Source organism: Mercenaria mercenaria, unplaced genomic scaffold (genome assembly GCF_021730395.1).
Source record: "Mercenaria mercenaria strain notata unplaced genomic scaffold, MADL_Memer_1 contig_1008, whole genome shotgun sequence".
NCBI classification, from domain to species: Eukaryota; Metazoa; Mollusca; class Bivalvia; order Venerida; family Veneridae; genus Mercenaria; species Mercenaria mercenaria.
The window spans coordinates 3,005-28,225 of record NW_026458976.1 but is presented as its reverse complement, the minus strand read 5'-3'; the positions used below and the strand labels follow the sequence as shown (position 1 = coordinate 28,225).

Here is a 25,221-nt window from a genome sequence, read left to right as displayed (position 1 = left end):
ATAACTTTTTCTGTAAGCAGCAGCTAGTTTAGTTAAGTGAATAATTAACTGATCTATTGTTTCTATTTTAGGAAATCCGTGGTTTCCGAAGACTTTGTCTTCATTAGAAATTAGATTTTTATTACTCATTTATATAATATATTTTCAATTTAAATTTCTTCCAATTCACTAAACGAAACCCAACTATTAAATTTTTCATTGTAACCTTTCCATTTTACTAAAGCTTGTTTTATCTTATAGTCTCGTCTAATAACTTTTTCTATTCTAAAAACCTCTTGTGTAGTAGGTAAAAGTTCTTGTTCATAAAATGAACCCTGAATTATTTCATCATTTAAATCTTTTATAGTGTATGTTCTGGGATTTGTCTTTTGTCCGGCGTCCGTCGTCCGTCCACAATTGAGCTTGTGTTCACGATAGCGCTTTCATTTTTTATTTGATTTGAACCAAACTTGCACATAACTTGTATCTCTATAAGATCTCGGTTCCTTTCGAAAACCAGCCATATTGCTTGATGGGTCTTGGAGTTATGCCCCCTGAAATGGCTAAACTCTGCACAATTGAGCTTGTGTTCACGATAGCGCTTTCATTTCTTTTTTGATTTGAACCAAACTTGCACATAACTTGTATCTCTATTAGATCTCGGTTCCTTTCGAAATCCAGCCATATTGCGCGATGGGTCTTGGATTTATGCCCCCTGAAAATGGCTAAAATCTGCACAATTGAGCTTGTGTTCACGATAGCGCTTTCATTTCTTATTTGATTTGAACCAAACTTGCACATAACTTGTATCTCTATTAGATCTCGGTTCTTTTCGAAAACCAGCCATATTGCACGATGGGTCTTGGAGTTATGCCCCCTGAAATGGCTAAAATTGTAGATTTTATCCTTGTGTTCACAATAGCGCTTTTATTTATTTTTGCATGTTCACCAAACTTGGTCAGAGGTTAGATTGGTGAAAGATCTCGGTTCCTTTCGAAAAGCAGATGGGTCGGATAATTTGGGCCAGAGTTTCGGGCTTTGAAATAGGGGGACCAATTTTTTTATTTTTTTGATTTTTTTTTTTTGATTTTTTTTTTTATTTTATTTTATTTTAACTCACCTCACCGAATTTCTAGAAAAATTAGCCCCGCCCCAGGGATTACTTGTTTTTTACATGGACTTGTATAGGAAAATCTTTAAAAATCTTTTTGTCTGAAACTACAATGGCTAGAGTTGAGATATTTGGTGTGTAGTATTGTCTAGTGGACCTCTACCAAGAATATACAAATCGTGGCCCTGCAGTCAAAATTGGCCCCACCCTGGGGACTACTTGTTTTTACATAGACTTATATAGGAAAATTTTTAAAATCTTTTTGTCTGAACCCACAATGACTAGAGCTTAGATATTTGGTATGTAGCATTGTCTAGTGGACCTCTACAAAGATTATTCAAATCATGGCCCTTGAGTCAAAATTGGCCCCGCCCCAGGGGCTACTTCTTTTACATAGAATTATAGAGGGAAATCTTGAAAAATCTTTTTGTCTGAAACTACAATGGCTAGAGTTAAGATATTTGGTGTATATCATTATCTAGTTGACCTCTACCAAGATTGTTCAAATCATGGCCCTGGGGTCAAGATTGTCCCCGCCCCAGGGGATACTTGTTTTTACATAGACTTATATAGGAAAAACTCTTGATTTAAAAAATTCATAAAAAATAGAAGACATGATATTTGAACCTGGAGAAAAAAAATACGTATTATGATTTTCTTTTTATTTCATTGATTTTTTTTTTATTATTTATTGTTTTCCCGTCATGTACATCATATAGACAATAACAATAACGTTACATAATACAGATGCAATTTTACCAACTAGTTTTATATATCGAATACATGTCTGCTTCTGTTGTTTTTCATTTTTATACCATGATGCTCATATATTATCATTTGTTTAATGTACATCAGGGAATTTCTTGAAATCTCACATCAATCTCACACCCACCCTCAAACATACACATTTTCATACAAAACAACCTCCCACGCAAATCATACACACACTCACACATATCCTTATATACATATGTGATATAAGCAGATATAGTGTTGTATATCTACGTTTTGTATCCAATTGCCATATTCCAATCTAAAAGTATGTTTAGAGAGAGTTTTTTTTTTAATTATGTAGTTATTTGTAGAGGGAATCCATTCCATTTATGGTAATATTCATTTATTTTGTCATGTTATAGCGCTATTAACTTTTCCGTTTCCAATCTTGTCTTCAAGTAATTTAAGAAATGTTCCAATATTGGCATAGTTTTATTTATTTTATTTTTATAAATAAAATATTTTGCTGTTAAAATGATACCATTTTTAGCTTTACTTTGTAGAACTGGTTCCGTAATTAAAAAAGCCACTGTCTCATATGTGAGTTCTAAATGTACGTTATTTTGTTGAAGAAATTTTCTCAAATCTCTCCAAAAAGTTTGTATATATGGACATTCCCAGAAAAGATGTTCAATGGATTCAACATGCATCTGACAGAAATCACACAGGTTTGATTCGATAAGACCTTGTTTTAGTAGAAGTTTATTTGTCGCTATTATTCTGTGTATAAATTTATACTGGAAGTTTCTAAATGTACTATCTATCGTTGCTGTAAAGATATTTCTATATATTGATTTCCATATTAAATTTGCTTTTGAAGTCATATTCTCCCATTTCGTTTCAGCTTTATTATCCCCCGACGAAAGTCGGAGGGATATAGTTTTGGCGTTGTCCGTCCGTCCGTCCGTCCTTCCGTCCGTCTTTCCGTCCGTCCGTCCATCCGTCCTTCCGTCCGTCCGTCCGTCCGGAGCCATATCTAGGAAATGGTTGGGAATATTTATTTAAAACTTCATATACCTGTTCACCACTATGAGTTCTTGCGGCCCGTCAAGTTTCAGTCAGATTGCCCAAGTAACACCAGAGTTATGGCCCTTAGAAATTTCTAGTGTTAACTATATAGGGTACTATAAATATGGCAATTTCTGCATCATAACTTTTGATATATTTGACCTTGAACTATGAAACTTTAACAGAATTTAGAGCACTATAATGTGGTTGTGCACACACAATTTCGTATGGATTTCTTTTGTAACTGCAGAGTTATTGCCCTTTAATTGTCTAAAAATCCACATATTTGTACATAACAAACTTGCCATTTGGCAGAATTTCATTAAATTTCTTTCATTCTTTTCTGTGAACATTTATTATAAACATGTGAAGTTGTGCACCCACACCTGGTCGCCCACTTGCCGTGGTCACCCGGGGTGACCCCGCCCCAGGGGTCACTTGATTTTACATAGGAAAATCTTTAAAAATCTTCTTCTCAAAAACCAGAAGCCCTAGAGCTTAGATATTTGACTTATAGCATTGCCTAGTGGACCTCTACTAAAGTTATTCAAATCATGACCCCGGGGTCAAAATTGACCCCGCCCCATAGGTCACTTGATTTTACATAGGAAAATCTTCAAAATTTTTCTAAAAATAAACCAGAAGGCCTAGAGCTTAGACATTTTACATGTAACATTACCTAGTAGACCTCTACAAAATTTGTTCAAATCATGACCCCCGGGGTTAAAGTTGACCCCGCTTCAGGGGTCACTTGATTTTACATAGGAAAATCTTCAAAAAATTTCTAAAAATAAACCAGAAGGCCTAGATCTTACGTATTTGACATGTAGCATTGCCTAATAGACTTCTACAAAATTTGTTCAAATCATGACCCCCAGGGTCAAAATGACCCCACCCCATGGGGTTACTTCATTGTACATAGAAAAATCTTCAAAATTTTCTAAAAATAAACCAGAAGGCCTAGAGCTTAGATATTTCACATGTAGCATTGCCTAGTGGACCTCTACAAAATTTGTTCAAATCATGACCCCTGGGGTCAAAATTGACCCCGCCCCAGGGGTCACTTGATTTTACTTAGGAAAATCATTAAAAATTTTCCTAAAATAAACCAGAAGGCCTAGAGCTTAGATATTTCATATGTAGCATTGCCTAGTGGACCTCTACAAAATTTGTTCAAATCATGACCCCTGGTTCAAAATTGACCCCGCTCCAGGGGTCATTTGATTTTACATAGAAAAATCTTCAAAAAATTTCTAAAAATAAACTAGAAGGCCTAGATCTTAGATATTTGACATGTAGCATTGCCTAGTAGACTTCTACAAAATTTGTTCAAATCGTGACCCCGCCCCATGGGGTTACTTGATTGTACATAGAAAAATCTTGAAAATTTTCTAAAAATAAACCAGAAGGCCTAGAGCTTAGATATTTGACATGTAGCATTGCCTAGTGGACCTCTACAAAATTGGTTCAAATCTTGACCCCCCAGGGTCAAATTGACCCACCCCCAGGGGTTACTTGATTGTACATAGGGAAATCTTCATAAATTTGCTAAAAATAAACCAGAAGGCCTAGATCTTAGATATTTGATTTGTAACATTTCCTAGTAGACTTCTACAAACTTTGTTCAAATCATGACCCCCGGGGTAAAATAGGGAAATCTTCCAAAAAATTTCTAAAAATCATCAGTTTGACATTAGAAACATGTAGCTCATATTACTCTGGTGAGCGATCCAGGGTCATCATGACCCTCTTGTTTTTCATTTTTAATTTTCCATCAATATTTATAATCAACATGTGAAATTTTGTTTCCTCTCCAGTTCCCCCGCACCCCCACACCCTTAAAAAATAAATATATATACATATATATATTTCCATTTCTTTTTTTTTTTCTTTTTTTAAATGTTCAAACCTTCAACATGTTAAGTTGTGACTGCACAAGCCTTGCCCTCAGTCATGTTCAAGATATCTTACCAGTGTTCTCATAAGGACATCTGTTTTTTTAAGTTCAAATGTACATGTTAAACAACAACACCTGGTGCCAAACCACTCAAAGACAATATTTCGTTCCAGTTAAACTTCAAGCTCACATTTCAATTAACTGCATTTAATTTTAAAAGCTAAGCTTATTACAGTAAGCATATCCCATTCAAAATAAATTCTTTAGTCAGGATCAAAGTATCATACATTTATTATGTACTCTTTAATTAAACATTTGTTTTCTGTTAAATTGATTTTGACTAATGAAATTATTTGCTTCTTATTAACATCCTTAACTTTTTGCCGGATATATTTTTTTGCCATTCCTCACCACAAACCCTTTCGGCGGGGGATACCAATTCATCGAATTTGCTTGTTTTACAGAGCTTCTTTTTTTATTTGATGTTCATACAGGAATTTATTTGCCCTTTTTGTGTCCGTAAACCTTTTCAAAATAGCTTTTCTTTCTGAAGTTAAAGGTACATTTTCTATCTTGATTTTTTGTTTTAGTTCTGTAGGTATACTTTTTATTAAAGACATGTATTTGAGGTAGTCATGTTCAGGAAGACTATACAGATTTTTAACGTCTTCATATGTATAGAATTGATTTTTTCGGAAATCATATAAATGTTCGAGATATAACACACCTTTGTCGAACCATGTTCTATAGAAAAATGTTTTATCGTTTACTTTTATTTTCCTGTTGTTCCATATTATCTCTTTATTTACATTTATGCATTCGGACAGAATACTGATTTCAATCCACGCTGTAATGATATCTCTTAATAAGGGATTTGTCTTATATTTTTTAAATATTTCTCTTTCATTTAAATTACATTCAAAAATCAAGTTTGCTCCTATTTTTTCTAGTTTATTTATGTAAATAGCTTTTATTATTGATTTGTTATTATTATCCAGTAACTTTTTAACCCAACAGGCCTTTAATGCTCTATTAAACTTGGAAAGATCTATCATTTTTATACCTCCATTTAAATAGTTTTTCTTTATTGTTTCCCTTTTAATTTTATCCGGTTTCTTATCCCATATGAATTCAAACATGTTTTTTTCTAATTGGTTTATTGTTTGTTTTGGTGGGGTTTGTAAAACAGATAAATAGTAAATCAATTTTGGTAGAGCAAAACTTTTTATAACTGTGACTTTTCCCAGTAGCGTCAGTTTCCTATGCTGCCACTGTTTGAGGCAGTTCTTAAAGGATTCAATTTTTGTTTCTAAATTTTTAGTTTGTGACTTTTGTATATCTGTGTAAAAGGTAATTCCTAGAGATTGCGCAGAATCTGATGTCCATCTAAATTTTTTATTAGTACAATATTTAAAATTTGTATTACGTATTTAACCAGCTTTTAATACTTGACACTTTTTTTCATTTAGGTTTAGACCGGAAATATTTCTAAAATTGTCTAATATACTTATTAACGTTTCAAAAGACTTTCTTATCCATCAGTTATAAAAGCGGCATCGTCAGCAAATAACACATTTTTAACTTCAATATCATTGATATGTATTCCTTTTACATCATTGTTTTTTAGAATACAGTTTGATAATAACTCTATACAAATAAGAAACAAGTAAGGGGAAAGGGGACATCCTTGTCGTACACCTGTTTCGACTTCAAAAAATTCTGACATATGACCGTTATTTATAGTGCAACCTTTTGCTTCTTTGTAAAACTGTTTTATCCATTTTGTTATGTTATTACCAAAATTGAAGAATTCAATTGTTTGAAACATGAAATTATGATTAAGGCTGTCAAAGGCCTTCTCGAAATCAGAGAAAAATAAGACTGCTTCCTGTTCTGAATTTTCCATTTGTTCAAGAACTTCAAAAATAACACGAATGTTGTCTCCTATGTGTCGCCCTTTCATAAAGCCTGATTGACAATTGTTTATTATCGATGGTAAAACATTCTTAATTCTATTAGCTATTACTTTAGCCATTATTTTATAATCTGTATTCAGCAGGCTAATGGGTCGCCAGTTTTCAATATATGTTGTATCCTTGTTTGGTTTCGGTAAAAGCGTTATTATACTTTGTGTTTGCAGCTCTGTTAAAGAGTTAGTTTCAAAGGAGAACTTAACGGATTTTATATAATGTTGTTTTAAATCATTCCAAAATATTTTGTATAACTCTGTTGTTAACCCATCAGATCCTAGACTTTTATTGTTTTTCATACTTCTCAAGGCAATGCTGAATTCATGTTCTGTTAATTCTTCACTTATTGTTTTATTTTCTATTTCACTTAGGGTGTTTATTTGTGGATCCATAAAATTGAATTGTAATGTTTTTTGCTCTTCTTTTTTGTATAGATTTTGATAAAAACGTTTTTGCTGTTTCAAAATTTGCTTTTGATCAGTTATAATAGTTCCGTTTACATGTATCTGTTTCATAGATTTTTTCTCATAGTGTTGTTTTTCTAAGTTTGAGAAGAACTTACTATTTTTGTCATTATATTCAACTTGCTGAGCTTTTGACCTCATAATTATTCCTTGTATCTTTTTCTCATTTAATTCATTTAATTCTGTTGTATACTTATCATATTCCTCTGTTAGTTTTTCAATATTGTTTTTGTCATGTGAAATTTGTTTTTCTATGTCTTGTATTTTTAACTGTAATTCTTTTTCTTCTTTTTTTTCCTCTTCTTTTTTTTTTACTTTTATAGCATATTTTATAGTTACATTCCTAATGTTTCCCTTGATAACTTCCCAAAGAGTATTTGGATTTGCCTGTTCGTTTAACCTAGCTGTTTCCTTGATTATATCCTTTATTTCTTTTTGAAAGTCATCTTTTAATAAGAGACTGTTATTCCATTTAAAATATCCTTTTCCTTTCTGTTGATTTTATATATTCAGTGTTAAACCTACTCTTGAATGATCTGACTTATACCCGACATCTATTTCGCATGAGTTTGTGTTATTGACAAGACTTTGAGATATCAGAAAATAGTCTAATCTACAAAAAATAGGCGGTTTATCGCTAGAGTGCCAAGTAAATTATGATTTTTTAGGATTTTTTATTCTCCAGATGTCGCAAATACCAAATTTTTCTATTACATCTTTTAATAATTTTCTGCATTTTTTTATGAGTATTTGAATTTCCGTTCTTTTTATATAATTCTGGATCTAAAACTGTATTTACATCGCCTCCCAGTATAACATTTTTGCCTTCATGCTTTGTAAGAAATTCTTCTAATTTACTAAAAATTGAAATGTCATCATTATTCGGTCCATATATGTTTACTATCAGAAAAGATTTCTCTTCAATGTCTAGTTCAATTGCTATTAAATGACCCCTGATAATTTCTGTAAATCTAATGTTTTCAAATGCAAAATAATTGTTTAACAAAATGCATGTACCTGCACTGTTACTTTTTTCCCCACTGAAATATGACCCCTTTCCCCAGTCTGATTGCCAAGTACTACTTTTATCTTTATTTAAGTGAGTTTCTTGCAAAAGATATATATCACATGTTTGCTGTTTTAGCCGATGGAATAACTCTTTACGTTTCGACTTATTTCCTATCCCTCTGACATTGAGACTACACAACTTAATACTCATTTACATAAAACAAAGTCTCTATTCAGAAACACGACAGATGGATACAAAACGCAAAGAAATGGTGAACACATTAACTTATTCGTTTTTGTTCATTTGTATCTTATTGCAATAGACATGTAGCAACTACATACAGGAACGCACACATATATATACCCATACACATACATATACATATATATATACATATACATATTTGTATATATATACATACATACATACATACACATACATGTGCGTTCGTGACCTTTACTTTTGTTACAGAAAGCGTAATGCTAAATATGATCAAAAATATGCTGTAAGCTAAAACCATTCATGTTTGACCCATATGTACCAAGGTTAATGTTCGTGAACTGAATCAATATATTTTTTGTTTGTTCTTGGTTATTTAATGACATTACTTTGTTTTTCAGTGTTTTACAATATCTATATATAGTTTTTTCATGTTTCAAAATAAAGTGCTACTGCACTTCCTTTTTTCTTCTATCCCTATTTTTTTCCTTACCAGAAAAAGAGCGAAAAAGGTAAGGTCAGTTTAGGATAAAAGTCCTAATATATCGAATAATAATAGATATCCTATTATGATTTTCATCAAGGATTGCTTTGGTCGAGATGTTGAGGGTGTGTACCCAACCGGGTTGGCCGAGCCTATATTGCACCATTATCTCCTGTGAAACTGTTGAGCCAAATTTAAGGAAACTTTACAGGAATGATCCTTGGGTGGTCCTCTACCAAAATTGTTCAAATAACATTTTCAGTCATTAACTTGTTCTCCTACAACCATAGTGCCTCATTGGCTTGTCAGGTGAGCGACCCAGGGCCACTTGGCCCTCTTGTTTGAGTTATGTCCCAGACCAAGTTTAGATTTCGTTTTAATTGCAGGTTTTACAACTAAATGTTTTGCAATCTTTTCTCCAAATGTTTTTGATTTAGTGATATTTAAGTTGGAAAGCATTTGTTTGTCACATGTACTTTTTTTTACACCGCTGTCGTAGCAAAAGTCGTGGGTCTTACATACTGCGTCCAGTTCGTTGACAGGAGGTCCATTATCTAAAGGATTTCCTGGCCCACAATAGTTATATCCTGGAAGTGTTAAACCTTTTTTAGGTAATAAAGGTAACATTGCTTTATCGATATCTAAATTGCCTGCTGTGATAGTACTTTTAACAAATTTTGATTTCATTCTTCCACAAGATGAACAGGTAGCCATTATCATTCTTTTCCCGCTTTTTGCTGTAACATAATAAGGATTTATATTATCAGTAAATCTTCTTTCTTTCAAACAATATATTTTATTTTGTAAACTCATCTATATTATATGTATTTAAATTTAAATCATACAATATCACCGACATCTATTTCGCATGAGTTTGTGTATACAGACAACACAAGTACACTCTGTGGATATTATTGTTTATTTTTCATAAGAATGTTACAAAACAAAGTATCGTTGTATGATTTACTGTATAAAATACTAAAAATTAACAATCAAAGAGTAAATGAACAAACAATTATAAATTATTTTAATTAATAAGGACATTTTCTTCCGGTTTTTTTTTCTGTTTAATTGTTGTTTTCAATTTGAGTGGACCTTGGTTTTCATTTTATCCCTTCAACCTTACGTCCATCAAATCAAATGTTTTCAGGTTGCAAGTTAGTATTTAAAGACAGAAACTTAGTTTCTACTTAAGACAGAAACTTAGTTTCTACTAAAGTTTAGGGTAAGATCAAAGTGTGCTTATAGAATCGGGCAAGGGGTCAAGTGAGGTCAGATTGTTCCAGAACCATCATAATCTATACTACTTTTCTACAATGAAATAATCGATATGAATAATCAGCCGAAGGTCAACCATCGCGGTGAAGTTGCGACTACTGTATTACTATTTTGTCAATAATGCAGGTATTTACACACAATTTCACATGCCGACATCTGAAAAGGAACTACAGCTAATTATTAATTTATATTTGGTGACTCATGGGCAAAGTAACCGCATTGGACGTTTTACCTAATATTGGATATTTTGCACGTGCAGTGCATGTGCACCAACATACACGTGTTCGTTTAAAATTTTGGCATTACTAACGAAGTCCAACTAAAAAACACATATTATGGTGAAATTGACACAAGAGCAATGGGATCGAGCTGTCGGAATGTTGCTAGCTGGGACACATTTACGGCACGTGTGTTATTGTTTTTACAATTTCAATAGAATTTTGATGTTATTTGTAAGTAACTGTTACTTTGATGGTTATTTCCATTTGTAACCTTATTTCCGTTTACAAGAACCTTCACTCGTTGGTTATCTACCATCCGCGCTCTTTGTTTTTTCGAAATTTAACCAAAGTACATTTCATTGAAATGACCGATTTTGAATTTTGTTGTATAATTCCGACAGCCCGAGCGCGTTGCTCTTGTGTCAATTTAAGGATGATATGTGTTTTTCTAGTACGACTTTCGTCGGTAATGCCAAAAGTGTTCATTAACACGTGCATATTGGTGCACATGCCATGCCCGTGCAAAATATGCTAAATTGGCCAAAACGCCTAAAGCGGTTACTTTGGCGGTGAGTCGGTCAAAACTAAATCAATAATTAGCTGCAGTACCTATTTAAACGACCAGCTCAAACAACATATCCGAGATATCTATATACGTTAATATATAAAACTTAGTAGCGAGAATTGAACGTCGCGACAAAATCGTACTCTTTTCACTCGCTGACAATACATTTGTATACATTTTACGTGAAATTTAATCAAGTATTCAAAAGATATCTTTAGAAATATAAATATTTGGAATTTAGACTGACGATCTTGTAAATAAGTTAACATCTATAAAAGTGTAGTGAACATATTTCAATCTATATGGCTGATTCAAGTCATTAATAGTCTGGTGGTTTTAGCCCCTGAAAAACGTTTATGAGGACCTGAATGTTAATGCTTAGAGACTTTATTAAAGCTTAAACATCCCTAGTTCGTCTGGGTGCTGTCTCCAAAAAATATATGACCATTATATGCAAATTATAGAGGTTAAAAGGTCATGCGTTAAAACTCATATTTCCACATAATTTTCGGCACTGATGCAATGATTCATGAATAATTTCACATCATACTGGATTTGATTTACAATTGTAGGTTTAAATAAACTATACACTTTTATCCAATTAATAAATTATGACTCGCACCCGAACACGCATTGTCTGTTCATATATAAAGGTTAAAGTTCATAGGGTATATATACAAAACAAAATAGCTAACCGCATTTGCTAATTTTCCAATATCTTTGCAAATTCTGTAAATACAATTTTTGAAATTTAGCATACTTTTAGAACAAAGTGTTGTTAATAACATAATAAAATTTCAAAAATATTAAATGACGCAAAGATTTAATTTTATTCAATTACTAACTCACCCCATTTGTAAAAAAGTCACAAAAACACATAAAAGCTGTGTTTTAGTAAACAAGTGAATTCCATTTGTAAGAATAAGAACTGTTCATAATAATATATTTTACTATTGAATGGTTAAATATGACACAAAGGATGAATGCTGTTTTTAGAAAAAGCAAGTTAACGAAGTTATTTCATTATCTTCCCAAAATACGTTTTCGTTTTTAGTATGTACATGCACATTGTTAACATTTTTGTATACTGTTTGTGACCTGTGAAAAATTGGTTGAAATCGTGCAATGAATGAATATTTTATCTGAAGACGTGTTTTGGTTTTGTTGAAAGTTCGGCGTTTTATTAATAACATATTATTCTTAGTGTACACTACATTTCAAGAAGTATTTTATGCTAGTTTTGAAGATATTGGCAAACAAATATGGGGGTCACTTAGCTATTTTATTCAGTATATATTAGTTATATACAATTTTAGAAAAGCTTTTTTTTATAGCTTAAAAACGTCCCAGTAAATCTTTATGTAATATTTACATACATATTATTATGAAATACTGTTGAAGTTCACCTTCTGGCAGGACATGTTGTAAAGTTTTGAATGTTTCATTTCGTTGCTTTATTAGCTCGACTTTCGAAGAAAAAGTAGAGCTATTGCAATCGGCCCAGCGTCAGAGTCGGCGTCGCCGTTGGTTAAAGTTTTTGATAAAGTCAAATAACTTTGTTTCTATCAAAGCTATTGACTTGAAACTTTCAATTTTATTTACTATCAAAGTCTACACCAGGAGAGATAAACTCCCTAACTCTGGTTTAAATTTTTACAGAGTTATGCCCTTTGATAATTAGCTCACCTGACTGAAAGTCAGGTGAAGCTTTTAGTATGGTCTTTTGTCCGTCGTCCGTCCGTCCACAATTGATTTGTGTTCACGATAGCGCTTTCATTTCTTATTTGATTTAAACCAAACTTGCACATAACTTGTATCTCTATTAGATCTCGGTTCCTTTCGAAAACCAGCCATATTGCACGATGGGTCTTAGAGTTATGCCCCCTGAAATGGCTAAAATCTGCACAATTGAGCTTGTGTTCACGATAGCGCTTTCATTTCTTATTTGATTTGAACCAAACTTGCACATAACTTGTATCTCTGATAGATCTCGGTTCCTTTCGAAAACCAGCCATATTGCACGATGGGTCTTGGAATTATGCCCCCTGAAATGGCTAAAATCAGCACAATTGAGCTTGTGTTCACGATATCGCTTTCATTTCTTATTTGATTTGAACCAAACTTGCACATAACTTGTATCTCTATTAGATCTCGGTTCCTTTCGAAAACCAGCCATATTGCACGATGGGTCTTGGAGTTATGCCCCCTGAAATGGCTAAAATTGCAGATTTTAGCCTTGTGTTCACGATAGCGCTTTCATTTCTTATTTGATTTGAACCAAACTTGCACTTAACTTGTATCTCTATTAGATCTCGGTTCCTTTCGAAAACCAGCCATATTGCACGATGGGTCTTGGAGTTATGCCCCCTGAAATGGCTAAAATTGCAGATTTTAGCCTTGTGTTCACGATAGCGCTTTTATTTATTTTTGCATGTTCACCAAACTTGTTTAACTCACCTCACCGAATTTCTAGAAAATTTGTTCAAATTATGGCCCCAGGGTCAAAATTGGCCCCGCCCCAGGGATTACTTGTTTTTTTACATAGGATAATCTTTAAAAATCTTTTTATCTGAAACTACAATGGCTAGATTTTAGATATTTGGTGTGTAGTATTGTCTAGTGGACTCTACCAAGAATATACAAATCGTGGCCCTGCAGTCAAAATTGGCCCCGCCCCAGGGGCTACTTGTTTTACATAGAATTATAGAGGGAAATCTTGAAAAATCTTTTTGTCTGAAACTACAATGGCTAGAGTTTAGATATTTGGCGTATATCATTATCTAGTTGACCTCTACCAAGATTGTTCAGATCATGGCCCTGGGGTCAAGACTGTCCCCGCCCCAGGGGATACTTGTTTTTACATAGACTTATATAGGAAAAACTCTTGATTTAAAAAATTCATAAAAAATAGAAGACATGATATTTGAACCTGGAGAAAAAAAATACGTATTGTGATTTTCATCAAGGATTGCTTTGGTCGAGATGTTGAGGGTGTGGGCCCAGCCGGGTTGGCCGAGCCTATATTGCACCATTATCTCCTGTGAAACTGTTGAGCCAAATTAGACAAATTTAAGGAAGCTTTACAGGAATGATCCTTGGGTGGTCCTCTACCAAAATTGTTCAAATAACATTTTCAGTCATTAACTTGTTCTCCTACAACCATAGTGCCTCATTGGCTTGTCAGGTGAGCGACCCAAGGCCACTTGGCCCTCTTGTTTAGATTTTTTGGTTAAAGATTTCTAAAGATTTTACTGGCAAAGCTCTAATTCAGAGTTAAGCAATGAGGAAAGTCGAGCGCGCTGTCTTGCGGATAGATCTGACTTGTTTTAATTCGGGGTGAGACAACTTAACCAAATATTTCTGATTTCTTGTTAAGATAATTTACTTTATCTAACTAATGCAATCAGTTTGATTATACAGATGCTTCACAGTTTACATGTCACAAATATATGTCACAGGTCAAAGTAAGTGCTATGAAATATAAATAAACATGATCATATTGCCTACTAAAAAATACAAAACCGTGCATATAAAAGGGTATAATTTATCAACTACAACAATGCTTACTTTTATTGATAAACCATTCAATCACGTTAATATTTGAAAGAACAGAAAAAATTGCCAATAAATTATTCTTTTCTCTTTTCAGAAGGGTAAGGTATATTATTTCATTATATGATGAAAAATCGTCATCGTATCCGAATAAAGCTTTAACACAGATAAACGCATACTTTTTAGAAAGAATCAGGGTATAGGCTTGTTTAGTTATGTAAGCTATATAAACTTGAATACCTTTACCCCGCAAAATAGAAACGATTTCAAGTACAGTTTGTTGTCTAACCTTCTATTGCACTTAACGGAAGATATTTCTTAAAGTGGCACGTACAAAAACGTTCACTGTCAAGAGCTTTGTTGACTTAATAAAACAAAAAGGGTATAAACTGGTATGGACAGTTTCCTGCACATTGTATCACCTCTCATCATGTGAAATCAAATGCCAACTTGATACCTTGAATATTTTTTATACGCCCGTTTGAAAACGCCCCGGGCGGATGGGCGGGTGGCGTCCACAGACCTTGTCCGGAGCATATCTTCTACATGCATGGAGGGATTTTGATGAAACTTGGTACAATTGTTCACCATCATGAGACGGAGTGTCTTGCGCAAGAACCAGGTCCCTAGATCTAAGGTCAAGGTCACACTTAGAGGTTAAAGGTCAAATTCAAGAATGACTGTCCGGAGCATATCTTTTACATGCATGGAGGGATTTTGATGAAACTTGGCACAGTTGTTCACCATTATGAGACGGAGTGTCGTGCGCAAGAACCAGGTCCCTAGGTCTAAGGTCAAGGTCACACATAGAGGCCAAATGATACAAGAATGAAAATTCAAGAATGACTGTCCGGAGCATATCTTTTACATGCATGGAAGGATTTTGATGTAGCTTGGCACAGTTGTTCACCATAATGAGAGGGAGTGTCGTGCGCAAGAACCAGGTCCCTAGGTCTAAGGTCAAGGTCACACTTAGAGGTCAAAGGATACAAGAATGAAAACTTTGTCCGGAGCACATCTTCTTCATGCATGAAAGGACTTTGATATAGCTTGACACAATTGTTCACCATCATGAGACGGAGTGTCTTGCGCAAGAACCAGGTCCCTAGGGGTAAGGTCAAGGTCACACTTAGAGGTCAAAGATACAAGAATGAAAACTTTGTCCGGAGCATTTCTTCTTCATGCATTGAGGAATTTTAATACAACTTGGCACAGTTGTTCACCATCATGAGACGGAGTGTATTGCGCAGAAACCAGGTCCCTAAGTCTAAGGTCAAGGTCACACTTAGAGGCCAAAGGTCAGATACAAGAATGACATTGTCCGGAGCATTTCTACTTCATGCATGGAGGGATTTTGATGTTACTTGGCACAATTGTACACCATCATGAGACGGAATGTCATGCATGGGTCCCTTCTTTTGAATTACTTCCCTTTGCTGTTACTATAAATAGCTTATATTGTAACTTTTTCATTACAAGTCGTAGGGAAAAATCGAGACCACTTTTCTGTAGTACAACATGCATGTTACAGCCAATTATGAGGTGTATTTTGAGCTATCTCTACCTGGTAAGGATTTTTATGTGGACTTGTAATTTTTTTTTTTTTTTTGGATTTTTTTTTTCTCTTTAAAGATTAACTTCCCCTAGTTGTTACTATAAATAACTTACATTGTAACTTCTTTATAATTGACCGTAGGGAAAAACCAAGACCACTTTTCTGTGGTACAACGTTGATGTTATTTTCAAATTTTGGGTGAATTTTAACCTGGTAATGATTTTTTTTGTGGACTTAGAAAAATAAAAGAATTACAATAATTTCTAAAAAAAAAAACAAACATTGTAAACAACTAGAAAATAAAATATCCTTTGCAAATACAGGTGCTAGTGTAAAGAAATTTGCTGTGACAGGCGTATATTGTGACATTCTGGCACTCTTGTTCACTTATGTACAGGACAAGCATAATTTAATATGATAAAATAATGTGGTTTGTTTGTGTACAATTACTTAAATTGTTCTCTTAAGAAACAATCCCTTAAACAATTTCTTGGAAACTCTTTTAAAATGTATTTAAAGGGGATAATTTAAAAGTGACAAACTGTGGACCTATAAGAGTTATGTTTTCTTTTCCAGTAAATGTATCTGTCCCTGTATGCAGTTCATACATACTTCTTTTCCCATTTGTAGCGTTCAGGACAAATACATTTGATAAAGGGAGATAATTGGAAAAAGTAAGCACGATGGCAACACTTCCTCCCTACGTACCTTGTCATAATGTGAAAAAGTTCCACAAAATCCCTTAGATAATTTTGGAGTTGTCATAACACAAATAATAATTAAAGGAAGGTTATTATGAAGAAAGCAATGTTACGTAATGGTTCTTGTACACAAAAACGTCTCTTAATGTCCTCTAATTTTGAATGCAGATTGAATAAAGAAGAATAAATAAGATAAGTCGAAAAGGTTCTTGTACACAGCAATTTCTCTTAATGTCACCTATTTTTGTCTTCGTATGCAGTTCCCTTCGCACGCTTACACCAAATGCCACTAAGGATGATCAAAGTAGATGTTTGGTAAAATCAAACAATATATTGATATCAATGTCATGGTCAAGGGGCATTTTTCACCAACCGCATGCTAATACAGCATTTTCTTTTCAATGTAGATGTGTGGGGCATATGTATATAAATGACAACTATATGTATTATATAATTCATGAAGAGGTATGTACTGTATGGCCATATGTATATAAATTATAACTATAAAAATGATATAATACATGAAGAGGTATGTACTTTAAAATTGTCTGGAAATCTATAATTGCTGAATGCTTTCAAATGTTAATATCTGCATTTTAATGAACGAATGTGATTTTATTTTTATATTGGTAAGAAATAAGAAATAAAAATGTAATTAAATAATATAATAATATCACATTTAAGGATAGTAATTAATAAACAAATGAAATGCAAGACCTTTATATAGTATTAATGAATAAAACAATAGGGAAAGTTAATACTAGTGTTGGTCAATGCAGATCTACACTGCATATTAACGTATTGTATTGCAATCATAACAATGCTGTATTACTTGTATATACAATAAAGTTGTGACTTGTGTCTGTGTTCATATTCTGGAAATGTAATATTGTTAATAGCTTTTCTATATATCTATCAGAACCAATCGTAATTTCGTTTTTGAATTAGTTCTAAAACAGATGAAAAACACATAGTTTATACTATATGATATAAAAGGGATGTAATTTCATCTACAAACAAAAAGGAAACTTAATTTAGGTGCATGTGACCTTGACTTTGCACATGTCATATTGTTTATAATAATGAATATTTAAGTGGCGTATATGGAACATACCAACAAAAATAGCAAGCCAATATATGTATTATGTAAGGATGATGTCGGCTGTATGTGGGAGTCACTAAAACATTATAATAGTGAATATTTAAGTGGCGTCAGTGGAATATACCAACAATATGTATCATGTAAGAATGATGTCAGCTGTATGTGGGAGTCACTAAAACATGTACAATATACTTGTAAACTCATGATTACAGAACAATAAACAGTATTGTAAAATAATTCGTTTATGTGAAGTTAGCAGAATAGCAGCAAAGGGCAATGAGTTCATACAAACTTTCGGAACTATTTAACTGCGTTCCTATATGAAAACTCATCTAGGTTATCGGTATATAACACAACATTTACTTGTTTGATATAAAAGTTTTTAAAAAGGTAATGTTTCTTGTTTAAAGTGGGTAGTGGACGAAAATCCCCACCTGTAATGAATGGAACAACTTATTTCCAGGGGAGCCCATGGCAGGTGAATATTTACCTGCCAAGCATCCAGTCTAGGCCGATAGTTCTGGAAACAGTACCAGTACTGAACACTAGTCGGGATATCAGCCGCGACCTTGAATCGAACCCGGACCACTGGAGTTGTAACCCAGCCTGGTATCCACTGCGCCAATAACTAATAACTCTATATCTATAGGGAGTTTTAATGAACAAAGGGCATGATCTAATTAAGTAACGTATGTACAAATAAGCTTAAAAGTAATTTACATAAAGAATTATTCAAAAATCATTTAGAGATGCTTGTTAACTAAGCACTGAAACTTATTGCTCATTGTGTAACTTTGAAAAGTTTGTCAGTCTTAAGTGTTATAATGTAACTTAGATTTTGGTGAAATAAATGATATGCTAAACAAATCATGATATACTAGTACTCAGTGGTAGACAGCCATTGCTCAAAGTGTAGTAAATTGTGGGATTAAATTTATGTAAAAGCGACTTGTAATAAGAAGTCATAAATATAAAAAAGAAATCGAATTATACCTGTGTTATGCAGTACATTTTTTCAAAAGTTAATATAAGTATCGGTACATACGTTACCATGAAAGCATGCTGAAATAAAACAAGAGAACCGCCTTGCTGGCTATTTTAAGTCCAAAAGGAGTCATAATTACTGTACTTGCTGTGCGGAATCAGCTTTAAATGGCGAATAACTACTCCAAGTTTTAAAGCAATAGCTTTGACCGTTAATGAGAAAAGTTGACCTAAACGTGAAATTTAAGCAAGGAATCTGATATTTTCTATGTCCAAAAGGGGTCATAATTCTTGCAAAAGCAGAATGGAGTTATGTTTCTTGCTTTACTGAGTCAGCTTTTGTTGGTTGATAAGAGTAGCACGATAGAGTTACGCGTCTCGCTTTATAGAGTCAGCTATTGATGAATAACAAATGTTGCAAGTTTTAAAGTAATAGCATTGATAGTTAAGGAGAAAAACTGACCTAAACACAAAACTTGAACAAGAACTTTGATATTTTCTTTGTCCAAAGGGGCCATAATTATTGCAAAATGCAGGATGGAGTTATGTTTCTTGATACACAGAGTCAGCTTTTGATGGTTAACAAGTGTTGAAATTTTAAAGTAATAGCTTTGATAATTTAGGAGAAAAGCTGACCTAAACATAAAACTTAAATAAGAAATCTGATACATTTATGTCCAATAGGGGCCATAATTCTTGCAAAAAGCAGAATGGAGTTATGTTTCTTGCTGTGCATAGTCAGCTATTAATGGTGAACAAATGTTGCAAGTTTTAAAGTAATAGCTTTGATAGTTTAGAAGAAAAGCTGACCTAAACATAAAACTTAACCCGGCAACTCTGACGCAGACGCCGACGCCGATGACGATCAAGTGATGACAATAATTTTTTAAAAAATAGATGAGCTAAAAAGGAACCCCATATTCTATAACAATGTAGATATCTGTGTTAAATTATATACAAGATATGCAGACAAAGGGAATATACAACTATCAAAGATTATATGTTGTGCTGGACATGATATATATTGATGATATCGTAAGTGTCAAGGAGCTGAGGTGTGCTTTAACAAGTACATAATACGGTAAATATTAATCTTAATGTCTGTTGATTGTGACCATCTGCTAATATGTTTTCTATATAACTAAACAATCCCTTAAGCAAGTAGGGTACCAAAGACCTTTTGACAAAAGCTTTGTAACGATCAACTGACGTAAGTACTATTTAGACCACTGAATAGAAAGTAATGTCATTTAGTGTTTAACGATATGGTTCAGACAACTAAATTCAATAAAGTGAGATAATCTAAAAAATGAGCGAGAAAGACTCATAATTTTATACACTTCAGTTTTTTCCTTTTAATGGTCTTTATCGTTGTGTGAAATTTCAACCAAAATGATTAGCTAAATTTAGAGTTATTCTTTGGATTTATATGTAAATTTAATAAAGGGAGATAATTCAAAAAGTAAGCTAGATAAATTTATTGTACTTATAAAAAGCACTTTCCTTCATGTCCTTAATCTTTGTATGAAGTTTGAATAAATTCCATTTGTCACTTTTAGATAACATATTAATAGTATCTGTAGATGACATTGTCTCAACGTAAATAGATAAAGTGCATGATCTTTGACCCTAATTTCAGACATTGTTTCTATTTGTCATGTTCTGTTTTAGCTTTGCATCAATTCTAAATGACTAAAAATAGTTTCATATTACATTTAGAGTACAATTTTCCAGAAAAATTGCCAGTACATAATCATTGAAATAAAAGCAACACAAAAATTCGCAAAATCAGAATTTCATAGCATGACTTTTTGACCCTTCTAATTTACATAAAACATTGTTATATTTTTAGGAGACAGCTATCAAAGTAACCGGTAAGGTTCAAGCTTCAACAAATATGTTGTTTTCGGCCCTCATAAAATGATTTCTAGAGCACTTTTGTCACTAAAACCACCTGACTATGAGGAATGTAGACTTATAAAACCGAGCCTGCAACATTTTCGTTTTTGTCGTGTTGAGCGACCTGTGAAGTTTCCACTTTTCTCTATTTTATAAAATGAATATATTCTTAGACAGATTGAATGAAGATTTTTTTCCGTTCCGTATGTACAGTACCACTAAACACATAACTCACAGAAATGTCAAAAACAAAGATAAAATGATCATTTATCTTTGACCTAATGTAGCATAGAAAGGCAAATATGAATATCGTGCTAATTACGGAAAATCATATATACCTGAGAGAGTAAATTTTGATTTTTATAATTTTCTTAAATGTTACCAAATGTTCAAAAAACTAACGGCTTAACTTTCGATTACTGTAACAGCTATTTTTTCAAAACGGTGAAATGAAATGTACACGGTATATGTGATAGAACGACCCATTAAAAATTTGGCACTTAAAGAGAATTTCTATAGTTTTTTTCCTTTCATAGAATTTTTTTAAATTCACATATATGATAGGAAAATTTGTGCTGAAAACAATGAACAAATAAAAACAATAGGTCACCAGGCTTGTTTTTGTGAAAAATTGTTTTGAACACACCCACTGTTGCTGAAACTGCCAGCGATTTTTCAACATTTTCATAATTTTCTGCTTTTTTATAAATACCAACCAAAATATACATCCAGGCAGCACAATACGGTTTTTTCTTTTTACAGATTTTATTATATACTTACTTGATATCATAGTCATATCTGTAATACTCAATCCTTACAATAATGGGTACAAATGAAAAAAAATATTGTTTCATATTTACTTTTGTGAACTTTTTTCAATGAAAAATACCCATAGTGAAGAATTTTTTTTTTAATTTTGAGAAAACTCTTTCATAGAATTTTTTCTTTTTCTTCTTGTGTATAGATAATTGTATTGTGAGCATAAAAATGGCTAAAAATATATGGGTCACCAGGCTAAATTTTATGTTAAGACCGCTAGAATACAACACCTGTTCGGACGGAAATGGCGCGAACCTGGCCAAATTGATTACATGTATGTCTGCTAAAAGTTAAAAAAAAGTTTTAAAAATTCTTAATTCCTTCTATAATTGAAAACTAAATAATCTGAAAGGTGATATTGTCTTATCAGTACTAAGTCAATTATCTTACATGATATGAACAACACTGTCTTTGTACTAAAATGCGATGTGAAAACACAACTACAAAAATAGCAAGATACCTGTCAGGCATGATACTTGTCAATACAACATAAACCAGTATCAACATTTGATTACTGATATCACTTATCAAAAATGTTATTTCATTCAAAATTCCTCATATTTAAGATTGTCTGTAACATGTTTCAACAAATGTTGACTTCAGTTCAGTTTTCCATAGAAAGTGTCGGCTGCGCAGAAAGATGCGCATAAAAACTATAGGAATTCCCTTTAAACCATTGATAACTTGTCCCTTTTCTTGAGATTTTATTCGACTGTCCTGTGTTTTGATAGAAAAGTTAAAAGGACTGGCAGTAAATGATCATTCTTTTAAAAGGAAGTTAGGTAATGTTATGAACATAAGAATTTTTGTTTCTTAACTATCTTAAAATCGCGAAATCAAACATGCCTGAGCCAGGAATCGAATATAGGCCTCCTCGGCAATAAATATATTTAAACGTTCTTTCCAAATTCACTACGGAGGAATTCGTACTTATCGACAGCTAAATATGAAGATGTAGAATAAAGAAAATTTGCCTCTTATACCCTGTGGCAAAACTTTTCCAATTTTGAATGGAAAAATAAGTTAAACACAACTAATATTCTTGTGTTTCCATAACACAAAATCTATAATCTGTCAGTAACTTAGTTTGAAGGTGAAGAATATAGCACCCATTTCCTGATATCTGAAAACAAAATTCCTTTTTTGTTGTCGTGCGATCTGGAGGTCACACCAAATTTCCTGTGTTTTTCTTTAAATTTCCTACATTTGATAATGTTATGTATCAGTGTTTGTCCATGAAAATATTACTACATATTTCATATGTTTGTGGTACTTTTGTAAAAACGAGACTTTCCAAAATCTACCATATGAGAATCCTTATCAATATTTCAAAATGACACCGCGCCTCAAATAAAATGTTGAATGTTGCACACAATGTTTCAAATTTATTAACTTGCTGCCTTTTTATAATATTTCATATGACAATGCAGCGATTCAATGGACGTCAGTATAAATGAAAATAATGCGAATCCGAACAAAGAGCAACAACAGGAACAATGTTTACTTGAGGGAAGACTAGTGAAATCTGTAGAAATGTCTATAGGGATAAAGTACTGTTGCGAGGTTCTGAATGGAAAGGCTTTTCTATTTGGTGGCGAAACAATCATTGCACTACTGGATACAAATACATTCGCCAAAAAGGAAATAAGTCTTACTTATAATGCCAGCGATGTATCTTGTATTGACGAAAAGCAAATTGTCATTTTTATGTCAGAGCAAAAATGGATGCTAAACGCGAATGTAAGTAGTTTCGATATTGAGCTTGGGACTAAAAGCTTTATACCGGTGGAGCACAACTGGACACGTTTAGCTAGAAAAGGAACTCAGTATGTTATGTGTACTGAAACTGCTGTTTTCATATACAACCTTGTATGGGAGAAACTTGGTACCATTTCTCATTTGAATAATAAGCCTTTGTTTACAGAAGCACCTCGGAGATCTTGGAGATCATATTCTAATCTTTATAAGGTCAAGAACACTATCCGTGATATAGTAGTAGGAGATAGTAACATAATCATTGCATCTGAAGAGAAACTGGTGGTAACAGACAAGGTAGGAAATATAAAGAAAACATTTAAACCAGGTGGAAACATCACGTGCTTTGATGGCAGCCGGATATTTGTTTATGGAAATGGAAGAATAAGCATTGTCAAAGACACTGGAAAATTCATAGGAATACTTCTCCAAGACAGGAAAGAAAGTTTTTCGAGCTCATATTGCATTCATTACGGACAAATATGTAAAAAATTGCTTGTTTCAAGGTCGGGGGGAGTCAACATATTTTCTGTACAGTGATAACTTATCATTTATATCGTTCAGCAGAACTCTTTACTCGCTTCAATGATGATCACGGGTTTATTACTACATCTGAAACAAAATGAAAATGTAAAAATAATGACATGATGTGGATTGATGCTAGATGCCTTTAACACATGCAAAAATTTTTTACGTGATCTTAGATATATTTGGAAGCAAATACGTGATATCCGAAGGAATTGTTTTAGATTGTTACATATTAGTAGAAATAAATTTTCAAAACGTTTGCTAAGTGTTAGATCTACTTTGTGTCTAAAAGAAAAGTAAGTGAACTGATAAAGAGAATTATAAAGCATATAGCTGGAGTTATTATATTCTTTTAGAAATTCTGGGTGTAAACATGATTATGAATAAATACGATCTAAATGCAATCATTTGAGCGTATTTTGGTAAAAATATCTAAGACTCAACTTCAAAACAAACGCTCAAATACACTCATGTGCCGAATCTAAGCTTTCACAAAAAATGTTAATGAATATGATAACTTCTTTGCAAATTAACTAGCGGTATCGTCTTAGACGCTCTTGAGTTATGACTCTTGAATTATTCAAAGTTATAAACATTGACCGTGTCCACCGGAACTAAACAAAATTTATTACAAAATATGCGTATTTATTATATCTAGACCAAGTTCGATAACCAGCAAGATATGATTATAATCTCCAGAGTTATAGCCATAAATTACTATACGTGGTGAACTTTTAAGCTCACCTGAGGCTCATGGTGAGTTATTTTGATCGCTCATTTTGCGGCATCAGTCCGTCCACTCGTCCGTCTGTTCATCCGTCCGTCCTTCGTCCAGCGTCCGTCCACAATTTCCTCCTCTGAAACCATTGGATGGAGGTTGATGAAACTTGGTCTGAATATATCTTTGGTGATCCTAATTCAAATTTCTTCAAACGGTTCAACTTGGTTGCACATATGGGCCGCCAGAGTTAAAAGAAGAAAAAAATCAACATCTCATCTTAAACCGCTGCTCTGATTGCAAAATATTTTCTTTTTTCCCTATATGTATGTATTGGAAATTTTAAAATTTTCTTGCATGAAACTGGTGGCCCCATTTTATAATAAGTTTACAAAAATGGTTCATATGTAATCCTCTGTCAAGATCGCTTAAATTATCATTATTTATAACAAAATGGCCGCCAGGGGACGTGGTCTCTTTTCCTAATATGAATATAGTGGAAATTTTAAAAATCTTCTTGTATGGAACTGTTTGCTCGATGTTTAAATAGTTTTGCACAAATGGTATTGTGTGACCATCTATCAAGATTGTTTAAATTCTTAAGATGTGTAACAATTGTTGATTGGCCA

The 25,221-nt window shown here is 33.0% G+C and overlaps 1 protein-coding gene across 1 annotated transcript in view; it reads left to right on the top strand.

Annotated features, from left to right (window-relative positions):
* The window catches only part of LOC123528334 (uncharacterized), a gene marked incomplete at its 5' end in the record, with an annotated part of 64,016 nt that extends 39,883 nt beyond the window's left edge, over positions 1-24,133 (top strand). Inside the window, 1 exon segment of the mRNA XM_053532200.1 lies at positions 23,022-24,133. Coding sequence (XP_053388175.1) covers positions 23,022-23,886 — 865 coding nt within the window.
* Positions 24,134-25,221: the final 1,088 nt, after the last annotated feature.